General features: G+C 62.0%; 1 protein-coding gene across 1 annotated transcript; it reads right to left on the reverse strand.

Annotated features, from left to right (window-relative positions):
* Window positions 1–8,369: 8,369 nt before the first annotated feature.
* Window positions 8,370–16,688, reverse strand: TRIM58 (tripartite motif containing 58). Its single transcript, XM_029053996.2, has 6 exons — window positions 16,083–16,688; window positions 14,187–14,282; window positions 12,270–12,500; window positions 10,838–10,860; window positions 10,103–10,203; window positions 8,370–8,978 (listed from the first exon to the last, which is right to left on the reverse strand). The coding sequence occupies exons 1-6, from the start codon at window positions 16,506–16,508 to the stop codon at window positions 8,449–8,451; spliced, it is 1,407 nt and encodes a 468-aa protein (XP_028909829.1). The 5' UTR covers window positions 16,509–16,688; the 3' UTR covers window positions 8,370–8,448.
* Between the last annotated feature and the right edge of the window lie 3,810 nt (window positions 16,689–20,498).

Consider the following 20,498-nt stretch of genomic DNA (forward strand, 5'->3'; position numbering starts at 1 on the left):
CGCTTCCCCGCTAGAGCGTCGCCCCCGTCCCCGCCCACTTCCGGTGCCCTTCTAGGCCCCCGGAGGCCCCCCCCCTCTATGGTCTCCGGCCCGGAGCCTGAGGCCCGGGGCGGCTGCCGCACGCCTTTTCCTCCCACAGACGCTTGCCCACTTTGATAAAAAATACATAAATGAATCGATGACCGTATCGCGGATGGGCACGTAGACCACGGCGGGCTAAGAGAGGGGTGAATAAACTTAACATTTCACTTCCCTGGGCCTCGGTTCCCTCCTGCGTCGAATGGGGATGAAGGCCGTGAGCCTCACGTGGGACCAGCCGGTGACCCCTTATCTCCCCCAGCGCTTAGAACAGTGCTGTGCACGTAGTAAGCGCTTAACAAACACCGCAATTATTAGAGGGAGCAAGGCGGGGCGACGCGGAAGGGAGCGGGAGAAGAAAAAAGGAGGGCCGAATGATCGGAAAGGTGGCATCGGCTAAGCGCCTACTATGTGCCGGGCGCCCTTCTGAGTCACGGGGTGATGGGGCGGTCCCACCTGGGGCTCATAATCTTAATCCCCATTGGCCCGTTCCTTCGTTCGGAACGTATTTCCTTCGGATTTCTTCAAACGCGCTTAGGGCGCGCGGTTCGGCCTCGGACGGGGACGATCCCGGCCCGACGAGGGGCTCGCGGGTCGGCGAGGGGGAGCCGGACGGCACGGCGAAACGAGGAGTCGGCCGTCGGCGCCGTCGAAATGGATGGATGGGACCGGAGGCGCGACGCCGGCAAGACGGGGTCTTGTAAATGACACGGAGAGACGTGGACGAGTGCCGTGGGGAGGGGAGGGGGACGCGGCGGCCGGCTTGGCTCGGCCGCCCGTCTCCCTCGCGCCTCCCGGCCCGGTCCCCGCGTCGTGGCGGACGCGGCGACGGTCGGGCTCTACCGCCGTTCGGAGCCGGGGGATCGGTCGGCGAAGGGCGTCGGAGCCTTTCGGGCGTGAGGCGTTCGGGCGACGGTGGATCTGGGGCAGGGGAAGGGGTGTAGGAGCGGCAGGGCCTCGGGGCCGGTACCCGCGCCCGGGGGGCCGGAGGGGCCCGGGTCCCGACTCCGGCTCCGCCGCTCGTCTGTCCACCCCGGGGACCCTGGGCGCGTCGCTTCGCTTCTCCGTCCTCGGTTCCCTCGTCCGCGAGCCCCGCGTGGGGCGGGGACCGCGTCCGCCCCGATCGCACCGTATCTACCCCGGGGCCGAGGCGGAGAGGAGTCGAGCGGCGCGCCCGAGGTCACGCGGCCGGCGGAGCCGGGACCGGGACCCGCGTCCTCCGACTCCTCGGCCCGCGGTCTCTCCGGCGGCCCACGCCGCTTCCTCGAGCCTCTCGGAGGCAGGGGTCGCGCCCGCGGGGTCCACCGAACGTTAAGGACTCCGAGAGGCCCTCGCCGTGGGTCTCACGCGGGGCTCGCCGTTGCGATCCCCGTTTCACGGATGAGGCGACCGAGGCGCGGAGCAGCGCGGCGGGTCGCCCGGGGCCGGCAAGCGGGGGGCCGGGGATGAGAACCCGGGCCCTCTGACTCCCGAGCCCGGGATCCCTCCCCCGGGCCACGCCGCCTCTCGAGAGGTATCGGGTCCCGACTTCGCGGATGAGGAAATGGAGGCTCAGAGAGGTTCGGCGGCCCGTCCTCCGGGGACGCGCGGCAGGAGAGCGGTGGAGCCGGGATGCGAACCCAGGTCCTCCGACTCCCAGGCCACCGGGGCGCTTCGCTTGCCACTAACCGTCCGTTAAGCGCCCGCTCCGTGCCGGGCGCCGTGCTGGGCTCCGGGGGAGACCCGGGCCGGTCGGGTCGGAGCCTTCCCGCGTCCCCCGTGGGGCGGGGCTCACGGCCTCGATCCCCGTTTCGCAGATGAGGTGACCGAGGTACGGAGGAGTCGAGCGAGTTGCCCGAGGGCTCATTCGTTTCGTGCCGGAGTTTGTGTCTTGCGGTGTCTTCTCCTTTCCTTCTGCTTTGTTAGCGTCACTAATTCTTTCTTTCTTTCTATCTATCTACCTATCTATCAATCTATCTATCTATCTACCTATCTATCATCTGTCTATCTGTCTGTCTTCTCTATCCTTCCACTTAGAGAGATATACTGTATATATTTTCACTATACTTCACTATCATGTATCTCTCTAGGAAGGACAATGATATATATGCCTATAATGATATCTTTAGGTGCTTACTCTGTGTGGCGATATAGATGATTAGTGCTACCGATATATGTATATATGTATATAACTATATATATATATATATGTCACGGCTTTCACAGTCAAATAAGACGTCGGCGACAGTGGGGTTTTTTTAGGGTATTCCTTCAGGGCTCACGATATTCCAGGCGCTGTACGGAGCACCCAGGTAGACCCAAGCTCTTCGGGTCGGACACCGACCCCGTCCCACGTCGGGCTCGCGGGCCTTAAACCTCGTTCCACGGACGAGGTGACCGAGGCGTAGAGAAGCGAGACGATCTCGACCGAGACGGCCCAAGGGGCGGGTGACGGAGCGGGGAAGGGAAAGGATCGCCAAGGGAAAGGGTTCGGGAGCGCTCGGAGACGCGTCCGCTCCCCGGGCCCCCCCGCCGCCCCCCACCACGAGCCAGACAGACGCCTCCACTCCTCACTTCGCTGACCCAGAATCCCCAGGAGGGACGAGACGGGGAACGGGAGCCGGGTGGACGCGGGTGCCCGTCCCCGGGACGGCGATTCTTCTAGGACCGAGAGCTCGCTCCTCTCGGGGGGAGGAGCGGGGGCCGAGGGAGGGAGACGGGGGGTCGGAGACCGGGGACGCCCACGTGGCCGGTATCGAGGGGGACCCCCGCCGTAAGAGCCGGGGAGTCTCGCCCCGGCGCTCGCCCGACTTTTAATCACGCCTCGCGGCAGCCGGAGCCGAACCTCTCCGCGCCGCCGTTCAGGCGGAACCGTGAAACCCCCCCCGGCGCTGGATCGACGCCGGCGTCAGAGAGGCGTGGAAACCGCGCCCCCAGAACCGATCGTCGGGGATGGAAAACATCTCCCTCGGAGGACGTCGGCACCGGTGCCGATTCGCGGTTGGATCCCGGCCGGGCCGCGACGGGGAAAAGCAGCGCGGCCTAGTCGAAGGGGCTGCGGCCTCCCGTCGGGAGGGCCCGGGTTCTGATCCCGGCTCTCTGCTTTTCTGCCCGGCTGACCTTGACAGGTCACTTAACTACTCTGTGCCTCACCTCATCTGTAAAATGGGGATTAGCCGTGAGCCACACGTGGGACAACCCGATGACCCCGTATCTCCCCCAGCGCTTAGACCAGCGCTCTGCACATAGTAAGCGCTTAACAGATACCAACGTCATTATTATTATTACTCTGTGCCTCAGTTACCTCATCTGTAAGATGAGGATTAAGAGTGTGAACCCCGCGGGGGAAAACCCGATTGCCCCGCATCCACCCCAGCGCTCAGAACAGCGCTCGGCACATAGTAAGCGCTTAACAGATACCACGGTAATTATGACCATCTCTAAACGGGGGACAGGGACTGTGAGGCTCACGTGGGACGGGGACCGGGTCCGACCTGATGAACCCGCACGTGCACCGGCGCCCAGTAAGGCGCGTCGCGCGTAGTGAGCGACCGACGTCTTCCCCTGAGGGTAACGACGATAAGGATAATAAAAATGATCTCATACCTCGCGACCCGTGACCGTGTCCCGGGAGATTCGTTCCCGAAGGGGTTCCCGTGCGGCGGCCTCATCCCCACGGCTCGTCCCGGACGGCGAGCGGCCGGGTCGGGGTTGGAAGGCGAGGAGGAGCGGCGAGGCCCAACGGGGGAGACGCGGGCCTGGGAGTCGGAGGACCCCGGGGTCCTAAACCCGACTCCGCCACGAAGCCGCCGCGTCGCCTCGACGGGGCCGATTCACTGTCCCGGGCCTCGGTTCCTTCGACCGCAGAGGGTGGGATTCCGTTCCCGTTCTCCGCCCTTCTCAGACTGGGAAACCCAGGTGGGACCGGGATCGCGTCCAACCGGACGATCTCGCGTCCATCCCGGGGCTCGGCACGGCGCCCGGCACGGCGCCCGGCACCTGGCGATCGCTTAAGGAATACCGGCGCGATCGGTATTCCTGGCTTCTCTGCCTCCCGGGGTCGTGCTCCTTCCGGTGATGATGATGACGACGATGACGGCATTTGTGATGACGGCGGCGGCGGCCGGTGCAACGGGGGCTGCGCCGTGGCCTTCCCCTGCGCCTCTGGCTACGTGGGGCTCCTGGCCCCGGACATCTTCAAGGTGGCCTTCCCGGCCCGGAAACTGCCGACGGCTTCGACGAGGCCGAGTCCATCGCGTTCGGCATGCCGGCGTTCTGCGGCATCTGGGTCTCCTTCCGGCCCACCTACGGGCGGCGTGGCTTAGCGGGAAAAGCCCGCGCTTGGGAGTCGACGGTCGCGGGTCCCGATCCCGGCTCCGTCACCTGTCCGCTGTGTGACCTCGGGCGAGTCACTTAACTTCTCTGTGCCTCGGTGACCTCCTCTGTAAAAATGGGGATTAAAAAATGGGAGCCCCACGCGGGACGATCTGATGACCCCGTATCTCCCCCAGCGCTTAGAACGGTGCTCCGCACATAGTAAGCGCTTAACAAAGACCGACATTATTATTATTACCTCAGCACCAGGGGCAGGGCCACGGTAGCCGTGAGGGCCTCCCCCGTCCCGGCCTCCGGGGCCGGGCTCCTCGGCTGCGTCTTCGGGCCCGGGGTCTACGCGGTCCCGCTGAGGCCGGACGGAACACCGGAGGGCGGCTCCCGGGCCGGCGGGGGGCGAGACCCCCCGGGCCGGCCTCCGGGGGTGGGGCCTCAAAGGGGAGGGTTCAGAGGAAGCCTGTCCACCGACGCACGACTCCAGCGAGGTCGCCCCGTGGGGTACCGTTTCACCCGAGGTGATTTCCCGCTTCGACTCCCGAAACCTCCCCGCCGGCCCCGAGTGCCTGAGCTCGGTCTGCCCCGCTCTCCCCGGTCCCTCCGTCGACCCCCCGGCCCACGTCTTCCCTCCTCGCCGCTGCCAAACGATCGCGCTCTCCCCCCGTTCCAAGCCCTACCGAAAGCTCTCCTCCTCCAGGAGGCCTTCCCGGACGGTGTCTGACCTGACGATCTTACGTCTGTTTACCCCAGCGCTTCGGCACCTACCCTTACGATTTGCTGTTTCTCAATCTGTAACTTAATGTCTGTCTCACCACGTAGGGTGTAAACTCCTTTTGGGCGGGGATAATGGTATTTCTAAGCGCTCACTGTGTGCCGAGCGCTGTTCTGAGCGCTGGGGTGGATACAGGGGATTCAGGTGGTGCCCCGTGGGGCTGACGGTCCTAATCCCCGTTTTCCAGATGAGGTCACTGCGGCCCAGAGAAGTGAAGTGACTCGTCCACAGTCACCTAGCAGACAAGTGGCAGAGCCGGGATTAGAACCCGTGACCTCTGACTCCCAAGCCCGGGCTCTTTCCACTGAGCCGCGCTGCTTCTCGATGGTGATCTGCTGATCCCGTATCGACCCCAGCTCTGGGAACGGTTTCCGACCGAGAGTAAGCCCCCGAGAGATGTCGTGACCAAAGCAGCGCGGCTCAGCGGAAAGGGCCCGGGCTTCGGAGTCAGGGGTCGTGGGTTCGACCCCCGGCTCTGCCGCTCGGCAGCCGTGTGACCGTGGGCGAGCCGCTTCGCTTCTCCGGGCCTCGGTCACCTCGTCTGGAAAACGGGGATGAACCGTGAGCCTCACGTGGGACGACCCGATGGCCCCGTGTCTCCCCCAGCGCTTAGAACGGTGCTCGGCGCATAGTAAGCCCTTAACAAATACCAACACTGTCATCGTTATTAGAAGCGGCAGAAGGATTAGAACCCCAGTCCCGGTCCCATGATCCTCCCCGCTAAGCAACCCCGCTCCTCCTCTCGATCTTTTAATCAGAAAGAAAAAGGACCCGGGTAACAGGCTAATGGCTCCGTTCGATAGCGGTGTCGCGAATCAATCCCACCGCTCCCAGGCCCCTCCAGGAGCCGCGGTAATTATTTCCTCTGCCGCAGCTTATTGGGGAATTTAAGGAGGAGGCTTGCATCGCACATGCATTGGGCGCAGCTGATCGCGGCAGGTGGAAGAGCAGCAGGAGGGATTTAAGCAAGAGAAGCAGGGCGGCCCAGTGGAGTCAGAGGACCGGGGGCCCCCGTCCCGGCTCTTCCGCTTGTCTCCCGTGTCAATCGATGAATAATATTTATTGAGAGCCCTCTGTGTGTCGACCGATGGTACTTATTGGGCCCTTACCCTGGGCAGAGCACCGTACTGAACACGCAGGAGAGTAGAGTACAGCAGAGATGGTAGCTATGTTCCCTATCCCGAAGCGAGGCTCTTGGAACTGAATGAAAACAGCGAAGAGAGCGTTGCATCATTCCCTTCCTCCGCGACCCCCAAAACACACACCAGCGTCCTCCCCTGGGCCAGGCAGCGTGGCCTGGTGGAAAGTCCCCAAGCCCGGACGTCAGACGCCCTGGGTTCTGATCCCCGCTCTGCCCTTGGTCTGCCGCGTCACCCCGGCCAAGTCGCTCGACTTCCCTCGGCCTCACTTCCCTCGTCTGTAGAAGGAAGATTTACTACCCGTTCTCCGTCGGATTCGGGCCGTTAGCCCCACGGGCCGGGGACCGGGTCTGACGATTGCCTTGAATCTACTCCACTGCTTGGCACGCGGGAAGTTATTTTGTTAATGAGAGGTACGTCACCTTGATTCTGCTTATTTGCTATTGTTTTAATGAGATGTTCATCCCCCTCGATTCTATCGGTTGCCATCGTTCCCTGTCCGTCCGTCTCCCCCGGTTAGACCGTGAGCCCGTCAAAGGGCGGGGACCGTCTCTGTCTGTATAAGCGCTCGGTACAGTGCTCTGCACATAGTAAGCGCTCGATGAATACTCTTGAATGAATGAATGAAGTGGGGAACAGATACTGTCGTAATCGTTAATTCTAATGATGATGATGGCACTGGTTGAGCGCTTACAACGTGCCAAGCACTGTTCCGAGCGCTGGGGTGGATACCGGGCAATCAGGTTGTCCCACGTAGGGCTCACGGTCTTCGTCCCCATTTTACAGATGAGGCGCCGAGAGGTGAAGTGACCCGCGCAAGGTCAGACGGCTGATAAGTGGCGGAGCCGGGATTAGAACCCGCGACCTCTGATTCCCGAGCCTGTGATCTTGCCACTGGGCCTCGCTGCTTCTCAATAAAAAGCCAAGGAGCGGCGAGAGCGTAAAGCTTGCTGCTAGCGGTGGAAATCTGGATATATCTGGTGGAAATAGCGGCAGCAGTCGAGTTGGTTCCTTTAAACCCCGATCGATCGATCGATCGATCGTACCCACTGAGGTCCTACTACGTGCAGAGCACTGCGCTAAATGCTTGGGAGAGTAAATCCGACAGGGTTGGTACAGACAGTCCCCGCCCACAGCGAGCTTACAATCCAAGTTATTCCTTTCGACGAATCGGTCGCTCCGTCGATGGATGACGCGTATCGGACCCCGACCGGGCGCAGAGCACTGGCCTGAGCGCTCGGGAGAGTACGATACAACGGAGTCGGTAGAGACTTTCCCCGCCCACAGCGAGCTCACAGTCCAGGTTCCCTTTGACAGCGTAAGAAAGGAACCTTGATACGCCAGAATCTGTAGCGGAGGGAGATTGGTTTCGTTTCTCTTCAGCTGCGGTTCCTCCGAGAACCGGAGGGGAACTCTCTTGAGAGTTTTTAAATGCCGGAGAATTATCCCAGTGAGGGAAAACAGAGACAAGCCCGTTATTCCTCTTCTCCCGGTCCCGAAGGAAGAATCCCCCCTCCCTACTCCAGAATCCCTGGGATTAGTCGATCGGTGGTGGGTCCTGAGTGCTCACTGTGCGCGTAACGCTGTTCTCAGCACTTGGGAGCAGAGTAAGCCAGGCGCGCCCCTTATTAAGCCCCCGCGGGGTGAATAACACCGTTAACGTAAAGAATACGCTGAAGCTTAGTATTCTTTTGGCATGCGTTGAGCGCTTACTACGGGTCAGGCACCGCCGGGAGAGCCGGGGTAGACCCAGGTTGATCCCCGGCCCGCCTGGGGATCGCGGTCCAAGTAGGAGGGAGGGCAGGTTACGATAAGGATAGTAGCTGCGGCCTCCGTGAAGCGCTTACTAGGCGCCAGGCACCGTACTGAGCGCCGGCGTGGATCCAAGCCGGTCGGGTCGTGTACGGTCTCCGTCCCGCACGGGGCTCCCGGTCTCGATCGCCCTTTTAAAGATGAGGTAACCGAGGCCCAGAGGCGCGAAGCGCCTCGCCCGAGGTCACCCGGCCGCCTGAGCGGAGGCGGAGTCGGGATCGGGACCCGGGTCCTTCCGACTCCCGGGCCGCGCCGCTTCCCCGTCGGGCATCGGGAGCCGGCGCTGCCCGGCCAGCCTCCGGTTCCAGCTGACCTCAGTCCCTCCCCAACCGGGGTGGCCTAGCTCTCCCCGGAAACCACCGGGGGAAGGGTCAGGGGGGCCGGGTCACACACGAAGAAGTAAGGTCTGAGGGGGCCGGAGAAGGATTGGGCGAAGGTGTAGACGTGGGCCCCGGCGGTGACGTTATAGAAGGAGATCTCGCCGCCTTCGTAGTCCAGGTAGATGCCCATCCTCTCGGGCCGTCGCTCCTGGATGACGGGGTCCGAGGAAGAGGACAGGACCATGTATCCGTTCCCCTTCAGCAGCCACACGGCCCAGACGCCATTTTCGGGAGACTGGGAGGCCTCCCCCTTCCGGAGGGCCGATTCCCGGCAGACCCCCAGCCCCCACTCGGTCTGGCTTTCCATGCCCACCTCCCAGTAGCGTCTCCCGGAACGGAAGCATTCTCTTCCCAGGACGCAGGGCCAGGTGTCGAATCGGTCGGCCGTGTCCGGCACCTCCTCCCACACGTCTCCGTCCCTCACGCTCTTCAGGTCGTCGCCCAGGACGAGGGCGGGGTGCGCCGTGGCCGGGTCCAGGGTCACGTCCACTAGAGCGAGAGAGCCGGGGGGAGGGTCGGAGGTTATTCCCACTCCCTTGGACTGGGGAGGGGAAAGCCCCCGGTCGATCGGCCGATCGTCTCTGTCAAGCGCTCACTGTGTCCGTCGTATTTCTCGAGCTCTGTGCAGAGCACCGTACTAGGCGCCGGGGCGAGCCCAGTGGCAAAATAAGCGACGAGAAGCCGCGTGGCTCAGTGGAGAGAGTAGGGGCCCGGGAGCCAGAAGGACCTGGGTTCTAATCCCGGCTGTGCCACGTGTCTGCCGTGTGACCTCGGCCAAATCGCTTCACTTCTCCGGGCCTCAGTGGCCTCGTTCGTAAAATGGGGATGGAGAGTGGGAGCCCCGTGTGGGACAGACCGGGTCCAACCTGATTAACCCGTATCTGTCCCGGGGCTTAGAACGGTCCTCGGCCCATAGTCGGGGCTTCGCAAGTACTATTATCGTTATTAACAATGATAAAAATAGACACAATCCCTGCCCGCAACGAGCTTACAGTCTAGAGGGGGAGTCTAGATGGCTACATTAAGCGCTTGGGAGAGTATAGCGCAACCGAGCCGGTAGATATGTTCCCCGCCCACAAGGAGCTTTCAGACTAGAGTGGGAAACAGACATTTATAGAAATAAATCGCAGCTACGGACACGAGTACGGTGGGGCTGGGAGCGGGGGTGAGCGCTAAATGCCCACCGGGCGCAGATCGAAGTGTAAACGATGCAGAAAGGAGAGGGAGTCGGGGCCGGTGTATCCGGAGTGGAGGGGAGAGTTCCGGCCGGGAGGTGTCTCGGGACTATGAAAGGAACGGGAGTGTCGAACCATCACCAACTCGAGCTCCCGCTGGGTAATAGAAAAATCCCGGCGAGATTGATGTCCATCACCACCCGGGCTGGGGGGGGGGGGGGGGGGGGCGGGGAAAGGTGTGACTGCGGCAAGAGGGATTGTGGTCAGACACAAGGAAGGCCTTCCCAAGGGGCGGGAAGCTCTGCCGGGGGGCGGATCTGTCCCCAGAGGACCCAGCTCGGTCCCAGTGAGTTAAGGGAAGCTTAGGCCGTCGCCTGGGCGAGGTCGGATTTGCCCTCCTGCCCCGCGCTCGGCCTCCCCGCCCACCCGCCCCGTCACCTCGGAATCGATTGAGCATTTCTCGTAGCCCGGGGATAGAGCACGTGGTCCTCAAGTCCGTGGAGATGGCTTCCGGGGGAGTCGTCGCCGTCGCCTCACTCCTAGAGGAAGCGTAATGATAACAACGTCGACGGGATCCGATTAGCGCTTCACAGCGTGCCGAGCCCCGTCCTAAGCGCCGGGGTAGAGACGAGATTATCGGGTCGGGGGCGGTCCCTGCCCCACCCGGGGCTCACAGTCTTGATCCCCATTTTCCAGATGAGGGAACTGAGGCCTAGAGGAGTGAAGTGACTTCCCGAGGTCACACAGCGGACCGGGGGCGGAGCCGGGATTAGAACCCAGGTCCCCGTGGCTCCCAGGCCCGGGCTCTGTCCACCCCGCCACGCAATTTATTTACACGAACGAGGTGCCTATAGCTCTAATTCTATTTATTTATATTGATGCCGTCGCTGCCTGTTGGTTTTGAGGTCTGTCTCCCCCGCGTCTAGACTGTGAGCCCGTTAGGGCCGGGGACTGTCTGTCTGTCGCCGAATCGTACTTTCCAAGCGTTTAGTACAGTGCTCTGCACGCGGTGAGCGCTCAGTAGATACGACTGAATGAACGAATGCCGCTCGACTAAGCGTAAGCCCGGGGCGTCTGCTCCGCCTCCCTCCGGTCGGTCCAGATTTTTCCTCCCGTGAAGCCTCCTCGCGCCCCGTACCCTTCCCCACGGGGCGAACGCGGAGCGGAACTCACCCGTCGAAGGCTCCCCTCACGCCCTGAAGGGGAAAGGGAGACACGAGGCGGTCAGTTTCGGCCCTTCGCGGTTCCCTCCAGCCCGTAAGCTCCTTGCGGGAAGGGATTGCGTCTGTCGGTGTTTGAGCTGTACTCTCCCAGGCGCTTAGTACAGCGTTCTCAGTATATACCGCTGATTGCCTGACCGACTTGCCCCGGTCGGGTCTCCGGGTTGCAGCGGGAAGGATTGAGGTTAGACAGAAGGGGACGCTTCGGGGCGGACGGAGTACCCAGAAGAACGCCCTCCCGTCCTTCCCACCCGGGCCCGCATTCGAAACCCAGGTGGATTCGTCAGTATTGAGAATAACCGCTTTCGTTCAGCGCTTATTCGGCCGAGCGCCGCCCTAAGAGCCGGGGTGGATTCGAGACGAGCGGGTCCCGCCCGGGCTGAAGGTCTCAATAGGAGGGAGACCGGGAAACGAATCCCCGGTTGGCAAGACGGGGGAACTGAGGCGCAGAGAAGCGAAGTGACTGCCCGAGGTCACACGGCGGGTAAGTGACACATTAGAACCCAGGTCCTCCGACTGCCAGGCCCGGGCTCTTCTCACTAGGCCGCGCTCCTTCCCTCGGGCTCTGCGACGAGCAAGCCATCGTTGTTTTCTCTCCTCCCACCGTCCCCCCGCTATGAAGCGGGTTGTGTATATATTTATATATATTGTATAATATATAATGATATATACGGGGTCGTACATCTTTTTATTCCCCCACTGATTTTGTTCATGAGGTGCACCTCCCCTTGACTCTATTTACGGCTATGAGGTCGGCTCGTCTCTGTCCGTCCGTCTCTCCCGATCAGACCGTGAGCCCGTCACTGGGCCGGGGACGGTCTCTCTCTGTTGCCGAACTGTCCATTCCGGGCGCTTAGGACAGTGCCCTGCGCGCAGTAAGTGCTCGTTAAATACCAGCGAATGAAAAAATGCTATCGAATGAAGCAGCACGGGTCCGTGGAAGGAGCCCGGGGTTGGGAGTCCGAGGTCGCGCGTTCGAATGCCGGCTCCGCCGCTTGCCGGCTGGGTGACCGCGGGCAAGCACTTCACTTCTCTGCGCCTCAGTTCCCTCGTCTGCCAGACGGGGATCCGTCTCCCGTTCTCCCTCCCATTTAGGCCCGCAGCCCGTGCGGGACCCTCTCATCTCGGATCCCCGCCTCAGCTCCCTCATCTGTAAAATGGGGATTAAGACCGCGAGCCTCACGTGGGACAATCTGACGACCCCCGTGTCTTATCTCCCCCCGCGCTCGGAACGGTGCCCTGCGCGTAGTAAGCGCTTCACGAATACCGACCTCATCGGTGTTATTCTACCGTCCCCTCCCCAGCGCCCAGGACGGCGCTCGGCACCGGGAAGCGCTTAATAAACCCTAGCGACCGACGGACCGACTTGTTCGGGCGGGGCTCACCCGGAGCAGAGCCAGGGCCGAGCTCCGACACCTCTCCTCCAGCTCGCCGACCCGATCCCTCAGGGAGCGGTTGCGTTGGGCGAGGCGGGCCCGGCTCTCCCTCAGCCGCCGAAGGGTTTCCCGCTCCTCCTCCTCCAGCCTCCTCAGCTGCAGCTGCTCCTCGGAAGCCAGGAAGCCGCGCTGCTTCTCAAACTCCAACACGACCCTCCGGCGACGGGCCTCCACCTTGTCCTGCGGGGGCCCGGTTGGGGGAGGGGGACCGCGGAACGCGTTCCCGCCCCGTCCGTAGCCGACAGACGGCCGCTCTCCCCCCCCGCCTTCGGATCCCTCCTAAAATCCCATCTCCCTCCCGGGGCCTCTTCTCCCGCTGTCTTCGGCGTCGCCCCGGCACCTGGATTGACCCCCTTCATCCACCCCCGCCTTCGGCCTCTCGGCGTGTACGTCCGTACCCGTGATTTATTTCTTTATATTAATGTCCGTCTCCCCTCTAGACCGTAGGCTCGCGGTGGGCAGGGGCCACTTCTACCAGCTCTGTCGTCTCGGACTCTCCCTAAGCGCCTAGTACGGCAGAACGTAAGCTCGTCGTGTCCGTTCGGTGTCGCAGTGACCTCTCCCGAGCGCTTACGTGGCGCTCGGCACGCAGACGACCGAATGGATGCTCCGCGCACACTGAGCCTCGCCAGGTACCGGCTGATGGGTCGACTGACCCGTCAGCCCCTTGATTTGCTTCTCACCCACCCGGTCGGTCGTATTTATTGAACGTGGCTCGGAGGCAAGAGCCCGGGCTCGGGAGTCAGAGGTCACGGGTTCGCATCCCGGCCCCCTCCCCTCGTCAGCTGGGTGACTGTGGGCGAGTCACTTCACTTCTCTGGGCCTCAGTTCCCTCATCTGTATAATGGGGATTAACCGCGTCTACCCTGTATCTCCCCCAGCGCTTAGAACGGCGCTCGGCACACAGTAAGCGCCTAGCGAATACCAACATTGTTATGATGTACGGGCAGAGCACTGTACTAAGCGCTTGGGAGAGGACAACAGTGAACAGACCCATTCCCTGCCCGCAAAGAGCTGACGACCTGGGGCCCGTGGGGACCTCCTCCTCCTCTGCCCTATCTCTGATTTATTTTAATATCTGTCTTCCCCACTGGACCGCAAGCTCCTCGAGGACAGGGATCGCGTCTACCGTATTGTATTTTCCCAAGCGTTCAGTTCGGTGGCCCTGCACACGGCGAGACCTCACTCAATACCCACTGATTAATGGATCGGTCGACAGGGACTCGATCAGCACAGCGGAGATAGCAGGATGTCTAAGGGCCCACTCTGGGCAGAGCACTGTATTGGACACCTGCAGGACAGGCGGAACAAGGATATGGAGCCGTCGGCGCTCCCGAGGACCTTGCAGTCTAGCGGAGGCTTAGATCGTTGTACTGTAATAATAATAATAGCAACGACGAATCCGTTAAGCACTCACTACGGGCCGAGCACCGTTCCGAGCACCGGGGTAGATACGGGGTTGGCTCACGCTTTGAATCCCCATTTTACGGATGAGGGATATGAGGCCCAGAGAAGCCCGTCGCTGGGCGGGGACGGTCTCTATCTGTTGCCGAACCGTCCGGCCCAGGCGCTCAGTACCGTGCTCTGCGCGCAGTAAGCGCTCAGTAGACACTATCGAATGAACGAAGCGACTCGCCGAAGGTGACACGGCAGCCGGGCGGCGGAGCCGGGATTAGAACCCACACCCTCTGACTCCCAAGCCCGGGCTCTCTCCGCTAAACCGCGCTGACTGCTCGGCGCGGTGCTCCGCACACAGTATGCGCTCGGTAGATGCGACCGACCGACTGACTGGAGGATGTCTTCCTATTCTCCTACCCCTTCTCCCCGTACTCTCTCCGGGGGAAGAGACGCCGCGGAGGCCCCTACCTTCCACAGGACGGTTTTCTTCCCGACGCTGGCTTCCAAGTCCAGGCCCTTCTCCAGCTCCCGTCTCACACGAGCCAGAGCCGCTCGGAACTGGTTCTGCGGGAGAAGGAAGTCAGCGAAGGGTCCCGCGGTCCTCCCTCGCGCTATTTATCTCTTCCCACAAGGTATTGGCTGAGCGATGACTGCGGGTCAAGCCCTGGGCTGATCGTCGGGGTGGAAGGGAGACGGTCAGACCGGACACGGTCCCCCCCGTCCCGCACGGGGCTTGGAGTCTACGTAGGGAGGAGAACGGGTATCGAATCCCCGAGGAAACCGAGGCGCACGGAAGCGCTGGGGCGGTCGGGCGGCGGAGCCGGGATTTGAACTCGGATCCTCTGACTCCCAGGTCCGTGCCCTTTCCGCCGGGCTACCCTACTTTTCGAGCATATGTACACTCAGAGAGACTCAAACGGATGGAAACAGCGGAAGCAGCGTGGCCCACTCGAACGAGGAGAGGATCGGGAGTCGGGAGGCCTGGGTTCTAATCCCGGCTCTGCCATCCGCCTGCCGGGTGACCTGGGACGGGCCACCTAACTTCTCTGTGCCTCTAGTTCCTCACCCGTAAAACGGGGGCGGGGGGTGGGGGGGTGGGTCAGAAGCGGCTCTCCCTCCGTCCCAGTCCAGGGGACGGGGGCCGTGCCTCGGTTCCCTCGCCTGCCAAGTGAGGATCGGACACCCGTCCTCCCTCCCGCTTGGACCGTGAGCCCTATGGGGGACGGGGGCCTGCGGGAAAGGGATTATCTCCAACCTGATTACTGGGTATCCACCCCAGCACTTAATAAGTTGGACACGTAGTAAACGCTCAACGGATACCAAAGTCGTCATCTCGTGGTGCTGCGGCCAGCCTAGCGCTCAGCACGGTGCTCGGCCCGTGGCAGGTGCTTAACGGCCACCAAAGTTACGATTATTACGGGGACCGGGTCTTATCTACTCAACCCGTAGTAATTACGTAATGCATGCAGTTATCATTCCCCTGGAATAACGTAATAATTGCGGAGCGTGTCAAGCCCTCACCCTGTGCCCAGCACCGAGCTAAGCCCCGTGGTAGATGCGAGATCGTCAGGTCAAGCGCAGTCCCCGTCTCAGACGGGGTCGCCGGTCTGAGTAGGAGGGAGACCGGGTACTGAATCCCCATTTTACAGAAGAGGGAACCGAGGCACCCGGAGGTTAAGCCACTCACCCGAGGTCACACGCCAGGCAAGTGGGGAAGTCAGGATTAGAACCCAAGCCCTCACCCTTAACGCTAGGCCGGGCCGTTCCTCTTGAAGCGGTTCAACAGCATTTATTAAGCTCTTGCCGCGTGCCGGGGAGCGCGGAGCCGAGCCGGGAGAGACTACGCGGTTGGAATTAGACACCCGCCCCGTTCTCCGAGGGGCTCACGGGCGACGTACCCTGACCGGCGCTCAGCACATAGTAAGGGCGTACCGAACGCGGTTACTGGGATCACTGCGGTCGCTGCAGGCGTCGTGACCGATCTGTTTATCTCGTATCTAGCCGAGTGCTCGGTACGCAGTAAGAGCCCCCGCGGGGACGAGGGTTCGGCTCCCGCCGGCGTACTCCTTCCCGGCGCTCGGTTGGGCGTCCCGCGCACGGTGAGCGCTTCAGAGAAACGCCGTCACCGCTACCGAGAGACGCCATCGTCGTCATTATCGGGAGGAGGACCGCCGACCGGACCGCGGAGAGGTCCAGCGGAGTGGCCGGCGGGGGAGCCGGGATTAGGACCCAGGCCCGGGTTCCATCCACTGGGCCACGCCGCCTCCATCTCCGGCAGTCAACCGGGGGCCGGGCGTCGAACCCGTGCGGAGCGACGGTTCGGGGGGGGGCGGGGGGGCCGGGCTTCCAAGAGGACGGTCCTACCTTGTAGACCTCGGCCGCCTCCTCCAGCGGGGCCGTGCTGTGATCGCGATGCTCCGGGGATCTCTGGCAGAGCCGGCAGAGGAGCCGTCGGTCCCGTCGGCAGAAGAGGCCGAGGGGCTCTCCGTGCTCCTCGCAGGTCGCCCGCCCTCCCTCGGCCCCGGGGCTCAGGTCCAGCCGCCTGATGCCGTCCACCACGCTGGCCAGCTGCCTGTTGGGCCGGAAGCCCCCGGGACCGAAAGGGGCCCGGCAGTGAGGACAGGGGTAGGAGCCGCCGGGGCCGCTTTCCGATTGCTCGCAGAAGTCGGAGATGCACCTCCGGCAGAAGCTGTGGCCGCAGTCGACGCTGACCGGATCCGACAGGAAGTCCAGGCAGATGAGGCAGGAGGCGTCCAGCTTCAGCTTCTCCCCCGGCGTAGCCGAGGCCATGGCCGCCTCTCTGGTAGCCCCGGGCACACCCTCTGCCCGGCCCCCCCGCCCCGATACCGGCTTGGGTTTTCAGTTGCCGGTCACTCCCTGTTCCAGCCCAACACTCCCCTCTCCCCGAGACGGGTGAAGGGGAGGAAGACAAGACGCGGACGGTAAGCGCTTGACGGATCGCCGTCCGAGAAGAGGTCCTCCTGGCTCCCGGGCCGTGCTCCGGCGACTGGGCGCCGCCACTCCGATCTTGAGCGGTGCCCGGGGGGCGACGGCCCGGGCGTCGGAGGGACCCGGGTTCCAGTCCCAGCCCCCGCCCCCTGTCCGCCGGGTGACCTCGGGGAAGTCACCTCGCTTCTCTGGGCCTCGTCGGTAAAGCGGGGACGAAGCCTGGGAGCCCCACGCGGGCCGGGGACAGGTGGCGGAGTCGGGATTGGAACCCAGGTCCTTCGGATTTCCGCGGTCCCGGCCGCGCTGGACAGGCGAGGACCCCGTCCCCCGTTACGTTGTCGTGATGAACGTTCGCGGCACCCGACTCTGTTTTCTGCCTCCTTATCTCTCGTTCCTTAGTGGACGGTTTCGCGGGGCGCTTACCGTGTGCACCGTACTAAGCGCTCGGGGGAGTACGATGCAGCAACAGACGGCCACCGCTCGGGGACCCGCTCCTCCCTCGATGTGCCGGTCGGACGCGGGGCAGAGAGGGACGGGCGTTTGCACACGGGCACGAGCCTCCATTCGCGCGTACGAACCCCCGGGCTCAACGTTCGTCGTCCACGGAAACCCTGGTGGAGCTTCTCTCTCCTCGTCAGTTCCCCGAGCCCGCGTCCCCCCCGCCTGCTTTATCTCGGCCCAAGCCGGTCCGTGCGGCTTGGAGATTAGCCGTACGCCCGGCGGGAGCCGAAGGTGTGGTGTTCTGAGAAGGGCTCCGCGTCCGCGTGGACGTGAGCCCTCCGCCCGATATCTTCGAACGGGCGGCCTTGAAAAGAGGACACTGGCTTCCCGCCCTCTTCTCCTCTGTTATACTCTGCTCTCCCAAGGGCTTAGAAAGAATAATAATAATAATAATAATAATAATAATAATAATAAGAATCGTGGTGTTGAGCGCTTCCTACGGGTCAGGCCCCCTAAAGAGCGCTGGAGTACATTCGAGACGAGCAGGTTGGACACAGTCCCTGTCCTACATTCTCAGTCCCCGTTTTACAGACGAGGTAACTGAGGCACAGAGAAGACAATAATAATAACAGCGTTGGTATTTGTTAAGCGCTCACTATGTGCCGAGCGCCGTTCTAAGCGCCGGGGTAGACACAAAGGAATCAGGTTGCCCCACGTGGGGCTCGCGGTCTTCATCCCCGTTTTACAGGTGAGGGAACTGAGGCCCGGTGAAGTGACTCGCCCACAGCCACACAGCTGACAAGCGGCAGAGCTGGGATTCGAACCTATGGCCTCTGACTCCAAAGCCGGTGCCCTTTCCACTGAGCCACGCTGCTCGTCGCCAAGACTTGCCCGAGACAAGCAGCTGTTCGTTCGTTTATTCATTCAGTAGTATTTATCGAGCGCTCGCTATGCGCGGAGCGCTGGGCTGAGCGCTTGGAATGGACCGACCGGTAACAGATCGAGACGGTCCCCGCCCTTCGACGGGCTCACGGTCTAATCGGGGGAGACGGACGGACGAGAACGGTGGCGATAGATAGAGTCGAGGGGAAGAACGTCTCATTAGAACAGTAGCCGATAAATAGAATCGGGATTTCTCTCAGAGGTGTCCAAGAGGGGAATTAGAACCCAGGCCCCCCGACTCCTAAGCCCCTGCCTTTCCCACTAGGCCACGCCCAGTGTTCCGCACCCAGTGCCGCTCAGTAACGACGACCGGGTGATCGGTTATCCTGTCGGACGGCTCTCGTCGTCCGGGAATTTGGACGTAGCTTTCTCTCTTGGGCCCCAACCCAACCGTTGGAGGGTGGGTGAGTTCCGGCTGGGAAAATGCTCGGAAAAGAGTGGGGTGCTGGAACTCTCCTTATGTGACTCTGGACGCGGGGGCTGCTGAATATTGATCGGTTGATCTTCCCTGGGCCTCAGTGACCTCATCTGTCAAATGGGGATTCAGACTGGGAGCCTCACGTGGGACAAGCCGATGACCCTGCGTCTCCCCCGGCGCTTAGAACGGTGCTCTGTACATAGTAAGCGCTTAACTATTACCGACGTTATTATTATTGTTGATTGGGACTGTCCCTCCTACTTCCGGGCACTTCCATCAACCGATCGATCGTATTTCTTCTGCGGAACACTGTACTAGGCGCTTGGGAGAGCGCGGTATAACAGAGCCGGTAAACACCTTCCCCGCCCATAATTCGGCACGAGACTCAGAAGGACCCGGGTTTTAATCCCGGCTCCGCCGCCCGTTCGCCGGCTCCGCCGCTCGTCGGCTGTGTGACCGTGGCCGAGTCACTTCACTTCTCTGTGCCTCAGTTCCCTCATCTGGAGAATGGGGATGAAGACCGTGAGCCTCACGTGGGACAACCTGATTCCCCTATGTCTACCCCAGCGCTCAGAACGGGGCTCTGCACATAGTAAGCGCTTAACAAATGCCAACATTATTATTAACCCGGGGCAAGTCACTCGATTCTCTGTGCCTCGATTCCCTCGTCTGTAAAACGGGGATTAAAACCGTGAGCCCCTATGGGGCGGGGACCGGGTCCGACCCGATCGGCTCGTATCTACGCCAGCGTTTAGTACGGTGCCCGGCGTACGGTAAGCGCTTAAATGCCCTTTTGAAAAACGCAGGGCCGTCCAGAGGGAGAAATGGACGTTAAATACAGATAAAGGTGAGTTGCCGGGGAATGGACGTGCCGATGAGTGCCGCGGAACTGAAGGCGGGATTAAAAAAAGGGTTCAAACCCAAGCAGGAGGGAATGGGAGAAGAGCAAGCGAGAGTTTACGGGGAGGCCTCTTGAAGGAGATGTGCTTCCACTAAGGCTTGGGAACCGGGGAGATGATCGTCTGTCGGATGCGAAGAGGGAGGGAAACTCCAGGCCCGAGGCGGGATGTGGGCGAGGGATTGGCCGTGAGATGGGAGAGGCGGAGGTGCGGCGAGAAGGTCGGCAGTAGGGGAGTGAAGTGTGCGGGCCGGGTTGGAGAAGGAAATCCGCAAAGGTAAGATAGGAGGGGGCAAAGTTCTGGAGAGCTCTGAAGCCGCCGGGAAGGCGTTTCTGTTCGACGGGGAGGTGGCTGGGCAACCACTGGGGTCCCTGGGGAGTAGGGACAAGAGGACTTATTTATCGAGCGCCGAATGTGTGCGGAGCACTGTACTCGGCGCTCGGGAGAGTACACTGTAACGTGTCCCCTGCTTCGGCCTGGAACACCCTCCCTCTTGGTATCCGCCACTCTCCCCGCCTATTAAAATTACATCTCTTCCAAGAGGCCTTCCCTGACTAAGCTCTCCTTTCCTCTTCTCCCTCTCCCGTCCGCGTCGCCCCGGCACTTGGGTTTCCCCCCTTTATTCAGCCCGCCCTCGGCCCCACGGCGCTCCCGTACAGATCTGTCATTTATTTATCTATATTAATGTCTTGTCTCCCCTTCTAGACTCTGAGCTCCGGGTAGGCCCAAGCTCTGACCACTCCACCACGCTGCTTCCCTCCCCCCCCGGGAAGGGCTTAATGAACGGTCGGACTCCTTCTCGCCCACCTCACGCCTGGTCCGTTCCCTTCGCCACCTCCCCGCCGCCCCCCGGCTGCCCCCGGTGCTCATTCGGAAGCCGCAACGGACTCCTTCCCGAACGGGAACTAGAAGGCCGCGCCGAGGCCAAGATAAGCCGACGTAGAGGAAATGGTCTCTAGAGCGACGGCCCCCAACTCAGCGTTCCGAGCGTACTAAGCGCTCGGAATGGACAAATCGGCGACAGGTAGAGACGGTCCCCGCCCTTCGACGGGCTCTGATCGGGGGAGACGGGCCGACGAGAACGGTGGCGGTAAATAGAATCGAGGGGAAGGACGTCTCCTCAAAACAATA

This window comes from Ornithorhynchus anatinus, chromosome X3 (genome assembly GCF_004115215.2).
Source record: "Ornithorhynchus anatinus isolate Pmale09 chromosome X3, mOrnAna1.pri.v4, whole genome shotgun sequence".
Classification (NCBI taxonomy): domain Eukaryota; kingdom Metazoa; phylum Chordata; class Mammalia; order Monotremata; family Ornithorhynchidae; genus Ornithorhynchus; species Ornithorhynchus anatinus.